The sequence below is a fragment of the Plectropomus leopardus genome, chromosome 3, assembly GCF_008729295.1.
Source record: "Plectropomus leopardus isolate mb chromosome 3, YSFRI_Pleo_2.0, whole genome shotgun sequence".
NCBI classification, from domain to species: domain Eukaryota; kingdom Metazoa; phylum Chordata; class Actinopteri; order Perciformes; family Serranidae; genus Plectropomus; species Plectropomus leopardus.
This window is the reverse complement of record NC_056465.1, coordinates 12680159-12696141: the sequence shown is the minus strand read 5'-3', so window position 1 is coordinate 12696141 and position 15983 is coordinate 12680159. Positions and strand designations below refer to the sequence as shown.

General features: G+C 38.6%; 1 protein-coding gene across 1 annotated transcript; it reads right to left on the bottom strand.

Moving 5' to 3' along the window:
- Positions 1–349: 349 nt before the first annotated feature.
- On the bottom strand, positions 350–13726 carry efcab7 (EF-hand calcium binding domain 7). Its single transcript, XM_042483837.1, has 13 exons — positions 13414–13726; positions 12230–12441; positions 11896–11982; positions 11138–11363; positions 8218–8339; positions 4724–4865; positions 3833–3942; positions 3576–3739; positions 3207–3340; positions 2930–3078; positions 2594–2803; positions 1449–1556; positions 350–1240 (listed from the first exon to the last, which is right to left on the bottom strand). The coding sequence occupies exons 1-13, from the start codon at positions 13541–13543 to the stop codon at positions 1160–1162; spliced, it is 1875 nt and encodes a 624-aa protein (XP_042339771.1). The 5' UTR covers positions 13544–13726; the 3' UTR covers positions 350–1159.
- Positions 13727–15983: the final 2257 nt, after the last annotated feature.

Sequence of the window (15983 nt, the reverse complement as noted above, 5' to 3'; positions counted from 1 at the left end):
ACATTATCATTATTTCAACAGCATTTACAAAGTTTTATTTCAATGTGCAGTAATTGCATGTTCAGACCAGTTTTGGGCTGGGCATGGGTCACACCCATGAAATACCATGGAAACAACTGATATATGTTGCCTAAATGTCTGAAAGACATACATCTTCAGCTGTTTTTGCAGAAAAATTATTCCAACTACATGTTCAAATCCACCATTGTTGCTGTGATGGAGGAGAGCTGAAAGAAATACAGGTTTCTCAAGATATTATGCATCCAAATCTACAGTAGTGACTTTCCACGGAAAACAATCCAAACCCTTAAAACTTGCCTGATCACAGGGACCTGATGTCACAATGAAACTGCATCTGCTTTTGTTTCATGTATTTCCTGTTGAAACAAGATGTTAATGTGGGTGGAATGAAGGGTGGCACTCAAAAATGCAAATCAAAGAGATAACAAAATCTGTGGTAATAATAATATGTAATTACACAGGGAACATGATATAGTACTTTTCAAAGTAAAATATAAAAACACAAGAGGTTTTTTTGTCCGCATTTTGTTTTGGCCTTTATGATTAAATCTGACTTGAAATACAAAGACTATTAAAATATGGCAAATAACACTCCATTACAAAACATTTTAAATTACTATGACAAAATCTATGTTGATGTTACATAAAGTAACAAACACAATAACAGACTTCGTTGGAGTTTTTTTCTTTTTTGAAAATTGAATTAAATCTACTGTCACTTCACCAAGACCACAGCTTTCATTTAAAGGATGAATTATGAAATATGTAGTGTCATCTTGGCAATTTAACCCTTTATCTAAGCATTGTGTATATGTAAAATATGAATTATTGTTAAAGGAAATTCTATCATATATAAAAAGACAACAAAAAATGTGATCACCTCTTGCTGCCATCACTAGTAAACACCTCTGACTCATCCAGTCACTGAGTTTCTGAACCAGCCTTCTCAAGCTTCTGGCCACAAGCAACCAGAGGATCTCAGCCCCTGACTGACATATTGGGTATTATGAAACTCACAGGTTAGCTTAAAATTGGCCCTCTAGAAGTGAAAAGGATTACTTTTGGACCTTGTTAATTTGTAAATCATCTTTGCTCATCACGTCTCTGAGTCACTAGCATGAGAGATGGGAGTGCAGCTTTACGTGCAGGGTAGTATGGTCTCCACACAGTTGTAGGTCCAGTCCTGTCTCTCATTGATGGGTAGGACATGTTGGCACACCTGGAAGACAGTACACACATCTTTGTACTAGTATTCAAAACACTATATAGTAATTTCATTACATTGTAGCATCTAAAGAGATGTTGTTCATCAGAATGAAATTTTAACTGTATGTGTGAAATCCATAATGGAATATTTTAAAAGTCATGGTTTATTATGTTATTCTTGTCATTATAAGAAAGACAGGATTCTCAGGTAGACTTCGTACCATCTTAGTCCTGGCCGGCACCTCGACGGCAAACACACTCATGCCTCTACTGCTGCAGCAGTTCCTGCTCTGCTCATTGTTGACATGGACAGTCACTTTCTGGTTGGTCTGAAAAACAAAGGCTATTGGTGACTTTTATGAACGGCCTTCCTAATGTAAAGTCATGGAATACACAAAAATTGGCTGCAACAGCAAAATGAGAAATGGACTGTGTTAATATAGCTCTTTCTACCCTCTCATTCACTCATTCATATACACACCCACCGAGGGTGGTGAACATGCCCATTGGGAGCAAATTGGGGTTCAGTGTCTTGCTCAAGGACACCTCGACATGGGGACAGGGGATGGAACCACCAAACCTTGTGAATAATGGACGATCATCTCTACCTCTTGAGCAACAGCCGGCCACAAACAGACATTAGATGCATTATTAGGACCCCAATGTCTAAAACAAGAGCCTGTTTTTCTTTCTATTAATAAAAAGGGGATTTATGTGCTTTATCAATGTAAAACTATTCATGAACAGATAACCATATATCCATATCACAAACTGTTGCTAGGTTTAGACATAGCTTCAGATTATGTTGGTACTAGATGTGTAACATTGTACTATACCCCACAGTTGAATAGAGTAAATATGAAACAAAAAATATCTTAATTTTTATGAAGAACAGCTAAAATCTGTCCAAATGTTACCATTTCACTTTTCAGTAGTTCCTTTGTATCACCAGGTCATTCTTTCTGAGTAGCCCCTGTTGCTGTGAGAATCAGCGTGTTGTACTGCATAACAAGTACAAGCAGGGTGAATGGTCTTGCAACCATATATTGTAGAGAGAGTGTATACAAACCACTTTCTTCACTTTATTCATGAAAAGCACCTCATAAATTCAGACAGTAGCTAATTCACTGAGATCTTTACTTAGTTATTCATTCAAAGTTGGACTAAAATCCCCCCAAGTGGCCATTAGGGAGAATTGCAATTTGACACTCACATTGAACTAGGAACTCGCCTCTTTGCAAAACTGCTAAAACTATGAAGGCAGCTAAAAATCTATGAACCTGTATGTCCTCGTGTCACATTTTGAATATCTTAATTTGAGAATTAAACTCCACTTGCACAATCAAATGACCACTCCTGAACCTACCTTGTTGGCTATGAGGGAAGAGATCCTGTGTTCTCCTCGGCAGGTGTAGATGAAGACGTTGTCTTGTCCCCTCAGTGCTTTGGCCCCTGTCCTGGCTGTAATGGACTTCTGGATTGCCTGGTTCAGAAGCTTGGGCCCTGAGTCCAAACTGAGTGGCTGGATGGATGGCTGAGTGCCTTCACAGTGTACATCTATCTGGAATGGACAAGCCTGACCAAGTGGGAGGTAAAAGAGTTGATTAGTTAGAATGACTTAAGCAAGATACTGAAACCTGGGTGCCTTTTTCCTTTGTATGTGTGTATTATTACTAGTGCTGGTGCAAATGTGTAAACTCACCTCTACTAACTCCAGCCCTTTATTGTAGCCCATAGCTTCCAGGGTGACCCAAAGGTCTGCAGGGTCTCCATCTTTCTCTGTGGCCTCCATCAGGTTCAGCTCCATGAAGCCCTGCTGTGTCAGCTGGTTCTTTCTCATATCAAAGTTTTCTGCAAGTCACAATAAAAATAATCAGAGCCCAAGTGGACCCCCCTGTCCTTCAATACATTGTTGCATTCATTTTACATAAATGCAAACTGGCCATCCCATGTAGCAGTGCCATAATAAAAGCGATTACCTTTGCAGACAGCCCAGGCATCCTTGTCACATTTCTCCCCGCTGGTCCTCAGCTCAAAGAAGTTGTACTCCTCCAGACTAAGCAAACCGTTCCCATCCAGGTCTATCACCTCAAAGATGCCAGACAGCACCTCCCTGTGGCACAAAGGGAGCGACACAGGGAAAAGTCCCCAGACAGCCTCACATGTTCATCTTTCCACCAGTCAGTGACATTCGATAATTAAATATTCTCTGTGCAGTGTTATCATACTCAAAATGATGACAAAGAAGCAGGCAAGTTGCGTGCGCGTCCTCACACACACACACACACACACACACACACACACACACACACACACACACACACACACACACACACACACACACACACCTGAGCTCCCTGGTGAGGTCTAGTTCTCCAGTGTCAGTCCTATAGACGAGCTCTACAGGTTTATTTGAAAGGCTCTTTTTGCTCCTTTTCTTTAGTTTGCAGCCACTAGTGAAGGGCAGCAGGTAGTAATTCCCAGCATGCAATTCTCCTTTCCAAACATATTTCTGTGGGAGACAAAGGAGTAGCAAAGTAAGAGGAAACATGCATGAGCAAATGTTATTGCATATGTACATGTCTCAAAACACAAACAAGCATACTTCTTTGTCTTTTGACTCAGTGAAACACACTAAAGTTGAGTCCTCTTTGGTTTCACCAGCTGACAGGACAAAAAGAGCTGTGTCAACGGTCATCCATGAAGACGGCTTGTCTGAAAAAATAACACAAGATACAAGGCTTTTGAACATGTTATTATACAACATTTTGTCTGTGTTGTGAATAAAACAACAAACAAATACAATACCACATATTTAATACAAAGGTAACACATACAAATCTTTCATATAATGTATAGTATAAAGACAAAGTACATATGTGGTCTTTTCTGATTGGCTGTACAAGCTGTTTTCAGCTTTTATCTTTGCCTTTAATAAAGCACATACATACAAGAGAGACTTTTCGCTACCTTCATCATTCCACCAACTGCTATTGCTTGGTCCAATACTATGCACTGAGCTGCAACTTCTTCTTGTTGTTTGTCATAAATTAATGTGCATTGAGCTGGACCACTATCTTACAGACTTCCTCCAAAATCTGACCTGCTGCCACAAAATGTAACATATGGTTTAGAGATGATGATTCATAATCTGAAAATAACTAAGGCGGTACTTTATTCATGTTACGTCACAAAAAACATCTTTAAAACTGCAACTACACAGTGTGCCACTAAAAACAGTGGTGAAGCAGTGGTGGAGGAAGCAGTACAGCAAGAAAAACAAACACAGGACTGAAAACTTTAAACCCTGGAGGACTGAGGACCAAATCCAGAATTTCTATCAGCTCCAGAGGTGCTGTCCTGTTCCTGACCCTTATTTAAACCCCCCCAAATCAGGGGAGCAAGCAAACATATAATCCATTGGCCAATGGAGTAATCACTTTTTAACTTTTTTTAATGACTGTTGTTTTTGTGTTTGATAAAACAGTGTCAGTACCTGGTCCGCGACTAAGGCTGAGTGGTTGGATGGTTAGGTAGACGTTGGTTGTCTGGGGGATGTGGAGCTGGTACTGCAGAGAGCCGATACTCCCATCATCCTCCAAGAAGAAACAGCCCTTCATGTAGCTGTGAAGCCACTCCTGGAAAAATGGATAACATTTGTGCTTTAACAACACATTCATACAAACTGATAAAGTGTGGCTAATAACGCAGGAAGTTTTATCAGTTGTTTGCCATTTGTATGCCCTTATAAAATATCATACAAACAGTATATAATGCTATGTGTACACTTATATATTTTATGTGTGGTCTCTGACACAATCCTCACAAACTGTTTTGCAGCTTGACAACAAAATGCATTTATTCATTCAACAGAAACCAAAACTAATTTGCAGTTCCTATTAAAAGGGGGATTGATCTTGTGACAGGGGAAGTATATTTTGGCATGAAAAAGTGAATTGAGCAGTCAGTCACAACAGTGGGGTTGCTCACTTGATTAACAGAAACCGCCGTTGTGATAATTACCACTCCAACCTTCGGGGGGCATATTCATTATTACAGAGTTTATGTCAGCTCGGCAGCAAGTAAACACTTGTTATACTCCTGCTGATCCAGAGGAGGGCAGGAGTGTCACGTTGTGTTTCTGCTGAAGGCTGAAGTAAATCTCCTTCCAGGACCTGATATGGCAAATTGGAGTCCATTTAACTTTGATAAATACAGCCTTTTCAATCTTGGGCCAGCGGTCATTCAAAACTACCAAGAGGATACTTTGGCAATATTTATGAATCCTAATATTTCGCTCATTTTGAAATCCTGTTGTTCCTTTGTCTGGCAGCACAACTGAAATGAGGTAATAATTTGAAATTGAACACGAACATCAAAACAAGGAAGTTTTCCTTCCACTCATTGGAGACACATTAAATGAAAACACAGTTGGTGTGGACACACAATAAGAGGACACGGAGGGCCAAGCGAGTCTGGAATAGGCCATATATCCTTTTAGTGGACAAATAAATCACCAAGTTAAACAAAGAAAGTACCATAAAGACGGAGCATGTCACTCCTTTAGAGAAAAGCCATTTTCTCAAAGTATTTATCTTGGACTGTGAGAGGCATAAAAGATCAAACCATAACACTTCAGTGGTTTGTCCAGACAATATTAAATGAGGGAAATTGCCATGGGCACCCATCAACTGCTTAAAGACATCAGAATTAATGCCCCCATAGAGAGAGGGTCAGCCTGCAGACTAATACAGGCGCTGTCACCCGCTCTGGCCACAGCTTTGATTTACTGTGACGCAGAGGGTCGCAGGACGCCGAACAAGCTACAAACATAATCACACACACACACATTTAAACCATGATCTTCACCTTATCTTATCATTCTTTTAATTTTAACCCGATCTTAAAAGAAACCCTAAAACAAAATTGTATTCCTTACTGGTTATGTTTGTATTTAGATGACAAATTTGCATCCCACGGAGCACACACACACACACACACACAAACACACACACACGCAAACACACACACACACACACACACACACACACACACACACACACACACACCGCTACAAAAACACAGCCTGCCCTCCACCCACCACCTCCCAATTATCAGCCTGTGGCAATATAGCAGCCAATATAGCGTGCAGAACTTCCCTCAGAGGTAATCTCTGGACACACATTCTTTTACTCCAATGATGTCTGGCCCTTTCCAATCTCAACACAGGGCCTGGACCTAAGAGATGGAGCAGGGGACTGTTATTTGTATTTATTTATTTATTTTTTCTTGCTGTAAAGCAAACCAGCCGAGTTTAAGCCCAAAAGAGTGAAAACAAAGAGCGTGGGATCAATACAGTGTATATCTATCCACCCTGGGCTAACTCGCCCATCAAAAGCACACACCGGGTAACAGTGACACTGGAAAAGCAGTGGGGCTGCAAGGTTATCATGGAGTCTCTCACTGGAGCACACGTACTAAGATTTCCAGGTTTTGGCATTGATGGTACACACAATTAATCTTTCAGAGTCATAATGTAGCATATGGCTCATGTGCTGCAAATAATGCACAGATAAGTTATTACTATAAATTACTGTATTAAATTCAATTTATTGTCATGAAAGGGATAGTTGTGATTTTTAAAAAGTGGGATTTTATGGGCTGCTTACCCACAGACAATATATTACAAACAGTAGATGTCAGTTGGCACGCCTCCAGTTTGGAAAAACAGGCTGGAGAATGAAATGGTTGCTAAACAATGCACTGCTGTGGAGGGGTCAGCAACAAAATGTGTTTTAACCACCTACAAAAAGTCCCACCTAAAAGATTAATATCTCTTAAAGCATACCCTATATTATAAGTATTTTTACTGCTTTACTTTAATGTAAGACAGTGATTTCCAATAGGAAAATAAAGCTGTTATATAAATCTCTTTAAAGCCAGACTCCATTGAGAAAAACAGTTATTTTACTTTGCTGAACACAGGAGCTGCTGGTCTGCTGCTGCCTCAATCAGGTGCGTTGTTTGTGTTTTTGTGTGACTTTGGCGTTGGAAACGTTTGGATTTACCTAAGTTACACAATGACACAAACTAACTGATCGAGGCTGTGGTAGACCAGCAGCTCCTGTGCTCTGTAGCCAAAATGACTGTTTTTGTTAAGGGAGTCTGTTTGCTCTGATGAGAGCATAGATGGTGAACTAAAGCTGTTAACCGCTTCCTCCTTGGAACAAACTGACAGAAACGTGAAGCACTGAAAATACCCTTAATACAGATTACACTTTAACTGGCATTGCTTTTTTAGAGGGGACTTTTTTTAGGTGGTTAAAATACATTTTGCTGCAGACCCCCATCCACAGCATTCGAATGCTTAACTTTCGCGTCAGATTTCACCCTGACTGACATCTACTGTATGTACAGATAAAATATTGACTATGGATAAGTACCCCATACAACACCACTTCAAGACAATTTAAATGTCCCTTCAATCAGATTTTATAAGCAATGGTTTATAGGGACTAAAAAGAGAGTTATGATTAATTATGTCTAGTATAAAAAGGGGTCTTCAAACTTGGTCATTCATGAGAGACTGCAAAACAAGCTCAGAAATACAAATAGGGACAATATCGATATACCTGTTTGGTTATTCTTATTAAGAGAACCTATAATACATCATCAAAAGGTGAAAGACAGATTGATTATTTAATTAGGTGATTGAAAGGAAATTAATCTCCAACAAGTTTAACGAATAACTGTGTTCAAATGTTTTAGTTATTTTATCAAACAAAAATTCTTTTTTTCTTGTATAAGCTTTTTAAATTTAAACCCAAACATATTCGGGTTTTGGAGTCTTGATTGAAATACCTTGTGATGAGTATTATTGACAATGTTTTGACATTCCACAATAATAGAAAAATATTTAACAAATTAATTGATAATGAAGATAATCATTAGTTGCTGCTCTACATACACTGTAACTATATGGAGGGTTACCTGTAAGCCTGAGGGCTCTGGTATTTTGCTGGCTTTAGTGCTGCTGGATGTCATAGTGATTGAGTTCGACAGGGACGACCGTCTGCTGCGAGCCGAGGAAGGACGGGAGGATGATCTGCTGTCTGAGACACAGACATAAAAAGTCATATAGACAAACACAACAACAAATATGCTTACAATACATCCAAAGTTATTATAGATAAATAAAGTTCCTGCAAAAGAACAGAGGATGCTCGACTGACAGATTAAGTACAGCCCTCCTCTCCTCGAACAGTAAACACACATTGAAAAGAGAGATGAGGTGCACAACATAATTGACACCGTAATCCGTCTTCTCAGAAGTGCATTCCCAAGTTCAAGTGAAGACTTTACATTTGGCTTATAAGAAAGTGTGATCTCAAGTTCAGCTCCATTTTAATTAATTATGGAGGCCTTTAAATCACAAATGGCATAACAGCACCCTCTCAAATCCATTAACTCGCACAACTTTTTTTCCCCTTGAACTCTAATTGAAGCCTGAAAATATCAATTCACTAATTAGGGGTCTGATTGCTTCCAAGCCTGGGAAATCAAGATGCGAAGTAATGTGATGGGCTTACAAGAAAATTACCGCAGCAGAGAAACAAATAGACCCGCTGTCGTGTAATTTGTGATGGATCTTTTTTGCATTGATGGCAGTATTTTTAATCTAGAAGACCAAATTGTAGCTGTTGTGTGAATGTGGACAGAGATGCACTAAAACAAAAGCTTCAGTGTGAGTTTACACTGAATGTGAGTTTATAGCCAGTATTGTTTCAGCACTTGTGGTTTACTGCTGCCGGAAAACTGCAAGGATTGAACTTAATAGACCAATTAACAGAGAAACACCATGACAGTTCATCAACTGGTCTAACTGTTTGCCAAAACCTGTTAGACACATAACACCTGATGCCTTGACAACTGATAATTAATCTGTATCTCATAAATTATTTGTAAAACAACTACCCATCTCCCATTCAGTTATAACATGTATCTCAGGCTAGTTCTGGTTTATACTGACAAATGCAGGACCAAATGAGCAGTCAAAACAGTTTTTGAGCTCCAAGAATAACCCATTCAACATGTGCAATCACGCCGCATCTCTTGCTAGAGCCTTGTTAAAATGTAGCGGGTATAAATCAATACGTGGGAGAGACACAATAATGTGATAATCCCGACAACTATGTGGGAGCTCATTTGTTTTTGCAGTGGTGGTCGACTGGGCCCTCCTCTCAACCCGCCGTCTAATCCCTCATCATCTCCCCAGTGAGAAGTGGTGGAATCCTCCGAATCAATAACATGAACATGGACTGACCACTTAAATCAACCCCATCTATCTTCCCTCTGTGGGCCTGTCCCCGGCTCGCTCATCCAGGATCTTTTCTTGAAATTTTAACCGCAAAAAGTGGATTTTAACATCCACCTTCCACTGTTTCGAAATGCTGTCAATTGCAAATAAAAGCACTGTCGGTAAATTATCTACCCTTGCAGAAGGGCGATGTCGGACTTGATGCCAGTCTTTGTTTTAGCTATGAAAACATATTTTTGGCAAGAGCTTTAACTCCAACGCCATAGCTGAAAGGCAGCATTTTTCATCAGCGTAGACGGAGCTTTTGTCAATCTCCTAATGGCAGAAGTGATTACCCAAATAACAACGCTTTACAGTCTCCTCCCTCCAAACAAGCTGCCCTAATTGTGTGGCTATTATGATGTATGGACTGTCTTAATGAGGTGATTTGTCATGGGGGGAGTGAAAATTCGATCAATAACAGAGCTATTATTTATTCATCAAAACTAATCGCTGAGGCGTATTGGGGCAAGCGGTGTGCATGGGTGTGTATCTATAAACTGAAATCTGAAGTTGCCATTGGCTGTTATGTTGGACCTGTAGATTGTGCCACCAAAAATGCCATTATGTTCTGGAGTCATAATATATTAATAATAATATATTATCATCTTCATGCAAAAATAAAGTCTCCCCTGTAGATCTTCTAACATTTTTAATTTTTTGATTTTTCAGAGCAAGCATGAGACGTCATTGATCGTCTTAATCTTTGTGTATTGTTGCTGGTCTGTCATGTGGTCTTATCCTGTTTTCTTTTATGTTTGTTAATTCATATTTGAAACATTGATGTTTAAATCAGGACAGGGATTCTATAAGACGTACGTTAGTAGATATAAATATGTGTCAGTTGTATGCTTTAGATGGAAAGAAGATCACTCTTGAGAGAGAAAAATGACAGAGAGTAAACATGTTCCTTGTGGAATTGCTCTTCATGTATTTAACTTTCAAGAAAAATGCATTAAAAACTAGTGTTACTGCTTCCCTACTGTATACCTCCATGCAACGGTCGAGTTGCACTTACAGTTTACATCCATGTCTGTGAAAACATGGATGCTTCACATGCATCTTCCCCCTGGCAGCACAGAGGATCTGTGCAATCAGCGCAGTTTCAAGGTGAATGCCCAAATTTAGTGTAATCAATTTAGTATCTGACCAAATGTCTCCCCTTCTGTTCCTGAGTAATGACGGTGAGAAATGGCCAGAAAAGTTTTTACAGAACAATGATGTCACTGTGAAGCTGACCGTTGACCTTTTATATACAAATGTCATCACTTTGTCAATATAACCTATTAGACATTTGTGTGAAATTTTGTCATAATTGAGTCAGAGTGAATATTTGTGCAAAATTTGAAGAAATTTCCTAAAGGCATTTGTGAGATATCATGTTCATGAAAATAGGATGAAGGAGCAGAAAAATGGACAAACCCATAAAACCTCCAGCCAAAGCTCTTGCCAGCGTTGAGGTATAAAAATACATTTTATACACGACTTCTATAATTCAGTGGCAGCCACTTTTATCATATATTATATATTATTAAATTTTTATTTTACTTCTACCTTTCTTTAGTGTCGTGTCTGATTCTGCCTGTGGCGTTTCTGGAGGCTGAGGGAGAGTTGCTGCTGCTTGTGGTGCTGGTGCTGATGATGCTGATGACACTGAGTTTTTCGGAGGGCTGTATGACTGACTGCCAAAGTTCTGTCTCTTCAGCTTGGCGTTAGCCTCGAGCCTCTCCAAAGCAGCCGTCTGACACTGCTCCACTGTAGACACAAGCAATCTGCAGAACTGACAGCAACAGGAAACCAGCACTGAGAGCATGATACATGAGGATGTTCTGAGGCAAGATAGAGGGGTCAGAGATGATTATATCTTGGATGAATGAAGGTAAACATATGACATCAAATAAAGACAATATTGCATCAAAAGAAAGAAGGACATTTTTGTTGTTGTTGTTGTTGTTGTTGTTTGCATTGTTGGATTTTCTGTACTACTTTGCACCGCTGACTCTTCTGGGGCTTACGTGAATTCAATTTAACTTTAAAGAAAAACGTTGGGAACAAATGACTTTTTATCCTTGTGTGGTGCATCTGAACTGGCTCAGAACAATATCTATTATTTGTAGGAAGTACCAATACAGGTGGAAGACTGCTAAATCAATCCCATTTGATATTGTTGGCATAGTTTTACGATATCCAATTTTTTTTCACCTGACTGCTTGGGATAGTAGCCTTTATTCTGAGGTGCACTGAGATGTTAATATGATAAATCAGATGGTACATAATCTAATACACAAACATACAGCCTGATATAAACTTACCTCTGCATAGTCCAGTTTTCCATCTTTGTTGATGTCGGCTAATGAGAAAATTGCATTCACCTCTTCAGTAGTCATTTTCTCTCCTCTCTGGAAGATTAAACATATTTTCGTTAGAAGTAAAAACACCAGAGCAAAAATATTACGTAATTTGAGCATTAGTTGATTTTTTATTTTAATCAGTTTATTTTTAGGCAATGAACATCTTTAATACATAAGTGTTGCTGTTGAAGCTCAGTTGGCTGATTTTAAAGCATCACTCAGTAGACTCAACATTAACAATTGTGCTCCAAACCTAAATATTATTTTTAAACAATAAGTAACATTTTTTACTCACAGTGGTCAGAGCCCTCTCAAGTTCACTGTGTGAGATGTAGCCATCACCGTTTACATCCATCTTTTTGAAGGCTCTCATCAGTTCTGACTCCTCAGTTTTTTCCTCACTCTTGAGAATCTCACAGAAATCATCAAAGTTCAGTTTGGATGTCCTCGGGGTCCAGTATTTATTGAGAGTTGCACAGGTTGGATTTCTGCCAGCCTGCTGCAGAGCTGAATGTGATACATAAGAAAGAACATTGAATCTACAAAATGACAGCTGACTGTAGCACAAGCACTGCTTTTACCTTCTTTGATATAATATGTACATCATTCAATTTAAAAAAAAAAAAACACAACTCACAATGAGTTGCTTTTTAGCACAATGTAACATCTGTGCCTCTTAAAAGTGCACCCCTAAACATGCACTTGCCCCTTTTGTTTCCTTTGAAGTAAAGGTTAGAGACTGGCAAAACTAATTATATTACACACTGTCTCAGATGGTATCAAAGCTCGTCATCACAGCTATTTGGTATTTACAGTGAGTAAAAAAATAAAACATAGGACTCCCTGTTCTAATTCTGTCAAATATAAATGTTTTAAGTCCAGTCTTATGCATCATTTTATAGTCTTTGCTACATATTTTTGGAAACTTCACCTCTAGATGTTCTGTGGGTTTTATCAATGCTTAGGTGCAAAGCGTGGGTTTGTAATGACTGATCCGCTATCACCTCAGCAGATATTCACCCTAAAAAAACGATACTTTCCTCCTCCAAATACATTGGGCATGTAATCAATCATTAGACAACTGTCTCTCTGAGCTGGAAAGCATCCATAGCATCACCTGATACCTCTTGTGGGATGGTTCTGAATTAGCAAAGAATATGGGATCCTAGAATTTGTGAAAATATCACATCAAGTCGAGTTGAAGGCTATACAGTAAAAACTGCAGGTCAAAATACCGTATGTCTCAGTGACATTCTCATGGCTGTTAGTGTTAAAGGAGTCACCTTACACTGTGGATATTTGTTTCCAGTTGACATAATTATCCCCATTGACCTGGGCTGACATTATATATCATAGACTATGAAGTATGAAACCTATGGAAGGCGGAGTTTTCTTTTATAGGCAAACCTAAACGTGGAGGTAATCTAACGAGCAAATTCCTGTATTTAAATGCTCGTAAATAGTTTTAGGTTGACTTACCACGACACAGCTGCTGTTTCGAAGAGATATTTGTCAAACTAGAAGTAAACACAGCTAGGTACGCGGCTCTGCATTGCATGTAGAAAGCCTCCTCTTCATCAGAAGGACGAGGGGACTCTTGAAAAGACATCTTTGGTTTTCGTTAGCTAGCTAATTTAGCAGAGACCAGACGGCAGTCAAATGTGGCATCTAACCTGGGCTAAATGCTTTTACTTTAACTTGTTCATCACACTCTAACAATTATCTAAAAGCATGCTGGGTGCATTTTATTGAATATATTTCGCGTTAGCAGTGACATTAGCCAGACACCGTTGCTATCTTACGCTCTGTTGCCATGCAAACAAAAACTCATCGGTGTTCACAAAAAAGCGACACGGACGAAACACAATGAACTTTTCCCGTTCCTGTTAAAAACTAATGTAATGCTGTATTAGACATTAGAAGTGATACAAACAAACACATCTTTTAGGATATAAATAGTTATTTAAATTTTACTGAGACTGTTTGTTGTGTTTTTTTTAAGTCGTTTTGCAGTAACGGGACGTCCGGAACTATAATAGGCCAGGTTATGTTTTACTCGAGCCGGTTTGAGTGTAGCAAAGGCGCCAAATTCAGAAATCTGTTACAGGCAAACTTTTGCTAAAACACTATTAAAATGCTGTGAGTATTACTCTTTTTGTCTTTTTTTATCTGCGGTGTTGTCGTATAAATTGTATGACTTGTATCTGTCGTGTTGTCGTCGAAATTGTATACATTTTATTTGTTGTATTGTAGTATAAATTGTAAGACTGTCTGCATGTCACCAACAGATGCTTCCCTGTCAGAGACAAACAGCACATAATAATCACAGATAACTGTTAACATTATTGTATTAGCCATATAGTTTGTATCTGACTAATGTGGTTTATTTGCTTATAAGGGACTTTTTTTTACACTCTTATTATTATTTTGGTTCTCTTGTAGTGTCACCACAATATTTCCAATAATTTAATTCTTTTTTGCTGTTTGCTAATTTTGTTGATGTGGAAAAGGCAGTTGAAATTTGCAAGTCATGTACAATGAAGATTTAAATAACCAAGCATGGCTTAGTTGTCTAAGATAAATTAATTGCATTAAGTAACACAATTCATTGAAACTTGACTTTTTTTGATAGAGTGAGAAGAGCTCTGCACATGGACAGTGCCCATCATGTAAGTAAGTAATAGACCTTATACCAGGTGTACTGGCGATGCAATTAATTTATACATTACCTGTGCTGGAAATATTGCTTATTTATTTTTGTGTAAAAAAAGGTTTTAATGTTCCAAAAGAAGCTTTGGATTGTATTTGTTTTAGTGTTTCATAGCATGTTTCAATCTAATTTTGTCTTTCTCTGTCCTGAATAGCATCCAGCTTCCAAAATACCAGTATCTGCAAGAAACCACATGCTTGTAACTGGAGCTACCAGATCTCAAGCGGGTGTGTAGACAAATGTCTCTGCAGATCACTAAAGACATGTCTGTATACAAAAGATGTCCCAAACCTGCAAAGGCATTAGCTACACATGGAGGCACAACAGATGACTTTGGGCTATGTCCATGCTAATGCAAAATTGTCCTTGATAAAGCAAAGAGTGGCACTGACCTATTGGTCATTGTTAGTGCTATGTGTCATGCACTAGTCCATTCAGTCTGATCAGATCGGTTGAAATGAACATTTGTATATCTCAACTTACTGCACTTGACCACGCATCTCAGTCTTTAAACATAGTTCTATGTGCCTTTTTTTCGCCATGACAACTTGTGAAGATTAGTGTCAACAAGTCTGGGGCGACTGTAGTGTAAAGGGTAAAAAAATGGGCTTTTGACAAGAAAGCCAGCAGTTTATTCCCTTGGACAGGGAGTTTTTATCCTGGGTGCTGAATGACCTTTGTCTAATAATTTAAGAAAACATTAATGAATTGCTGAGCTATTAGTCCTTTCAGAAATTTATTGTGTACCCTTACAGCAATTGCCAGATAAATGAACAGACAACTATAATAAAACTGACAATAAAAACAGCTGACTGCAATTTTTTTCTGTTGGCTGCACGAAAAAATACCTCAATCCACAAGCTCTGTTATCTGTGCACCTTTAAAAATGACATCTGTGAATACTCTGCAACTGCATTTTAGATTACAGAGTTGTGGTTAGTCTTTAGGATTATTTGAACTATCACTTTTAGTTTAAGTCATACTGTGTGTATTGTACTCTGTATGTGCTATATTGTAGATAGCACTGTCCCCTCAGTCCAAAATGCAACGCTAAGTATTCTACATTGTGTTATTAAAGGGAAATACCACCTAACTTTAAAATTCCAGTATGTTACTTCAATGGCCTAGGAAAATTCAAAAAATATTTGTGAACGTTAACTACTCTCTCTCAAAGCCAGAACCCAGAGAAATAATTCGCAAAATTGTGATGTCATGGGGAGTTAACATGACAAATTTGAGTTTCAGCACCATATTTTGGATTTGGGAGAGAGTTGTTCATGTTTACTTAGGCTATATTTTTGGACTATCTTGGACCAGAAATAACACATATGAATTTTGA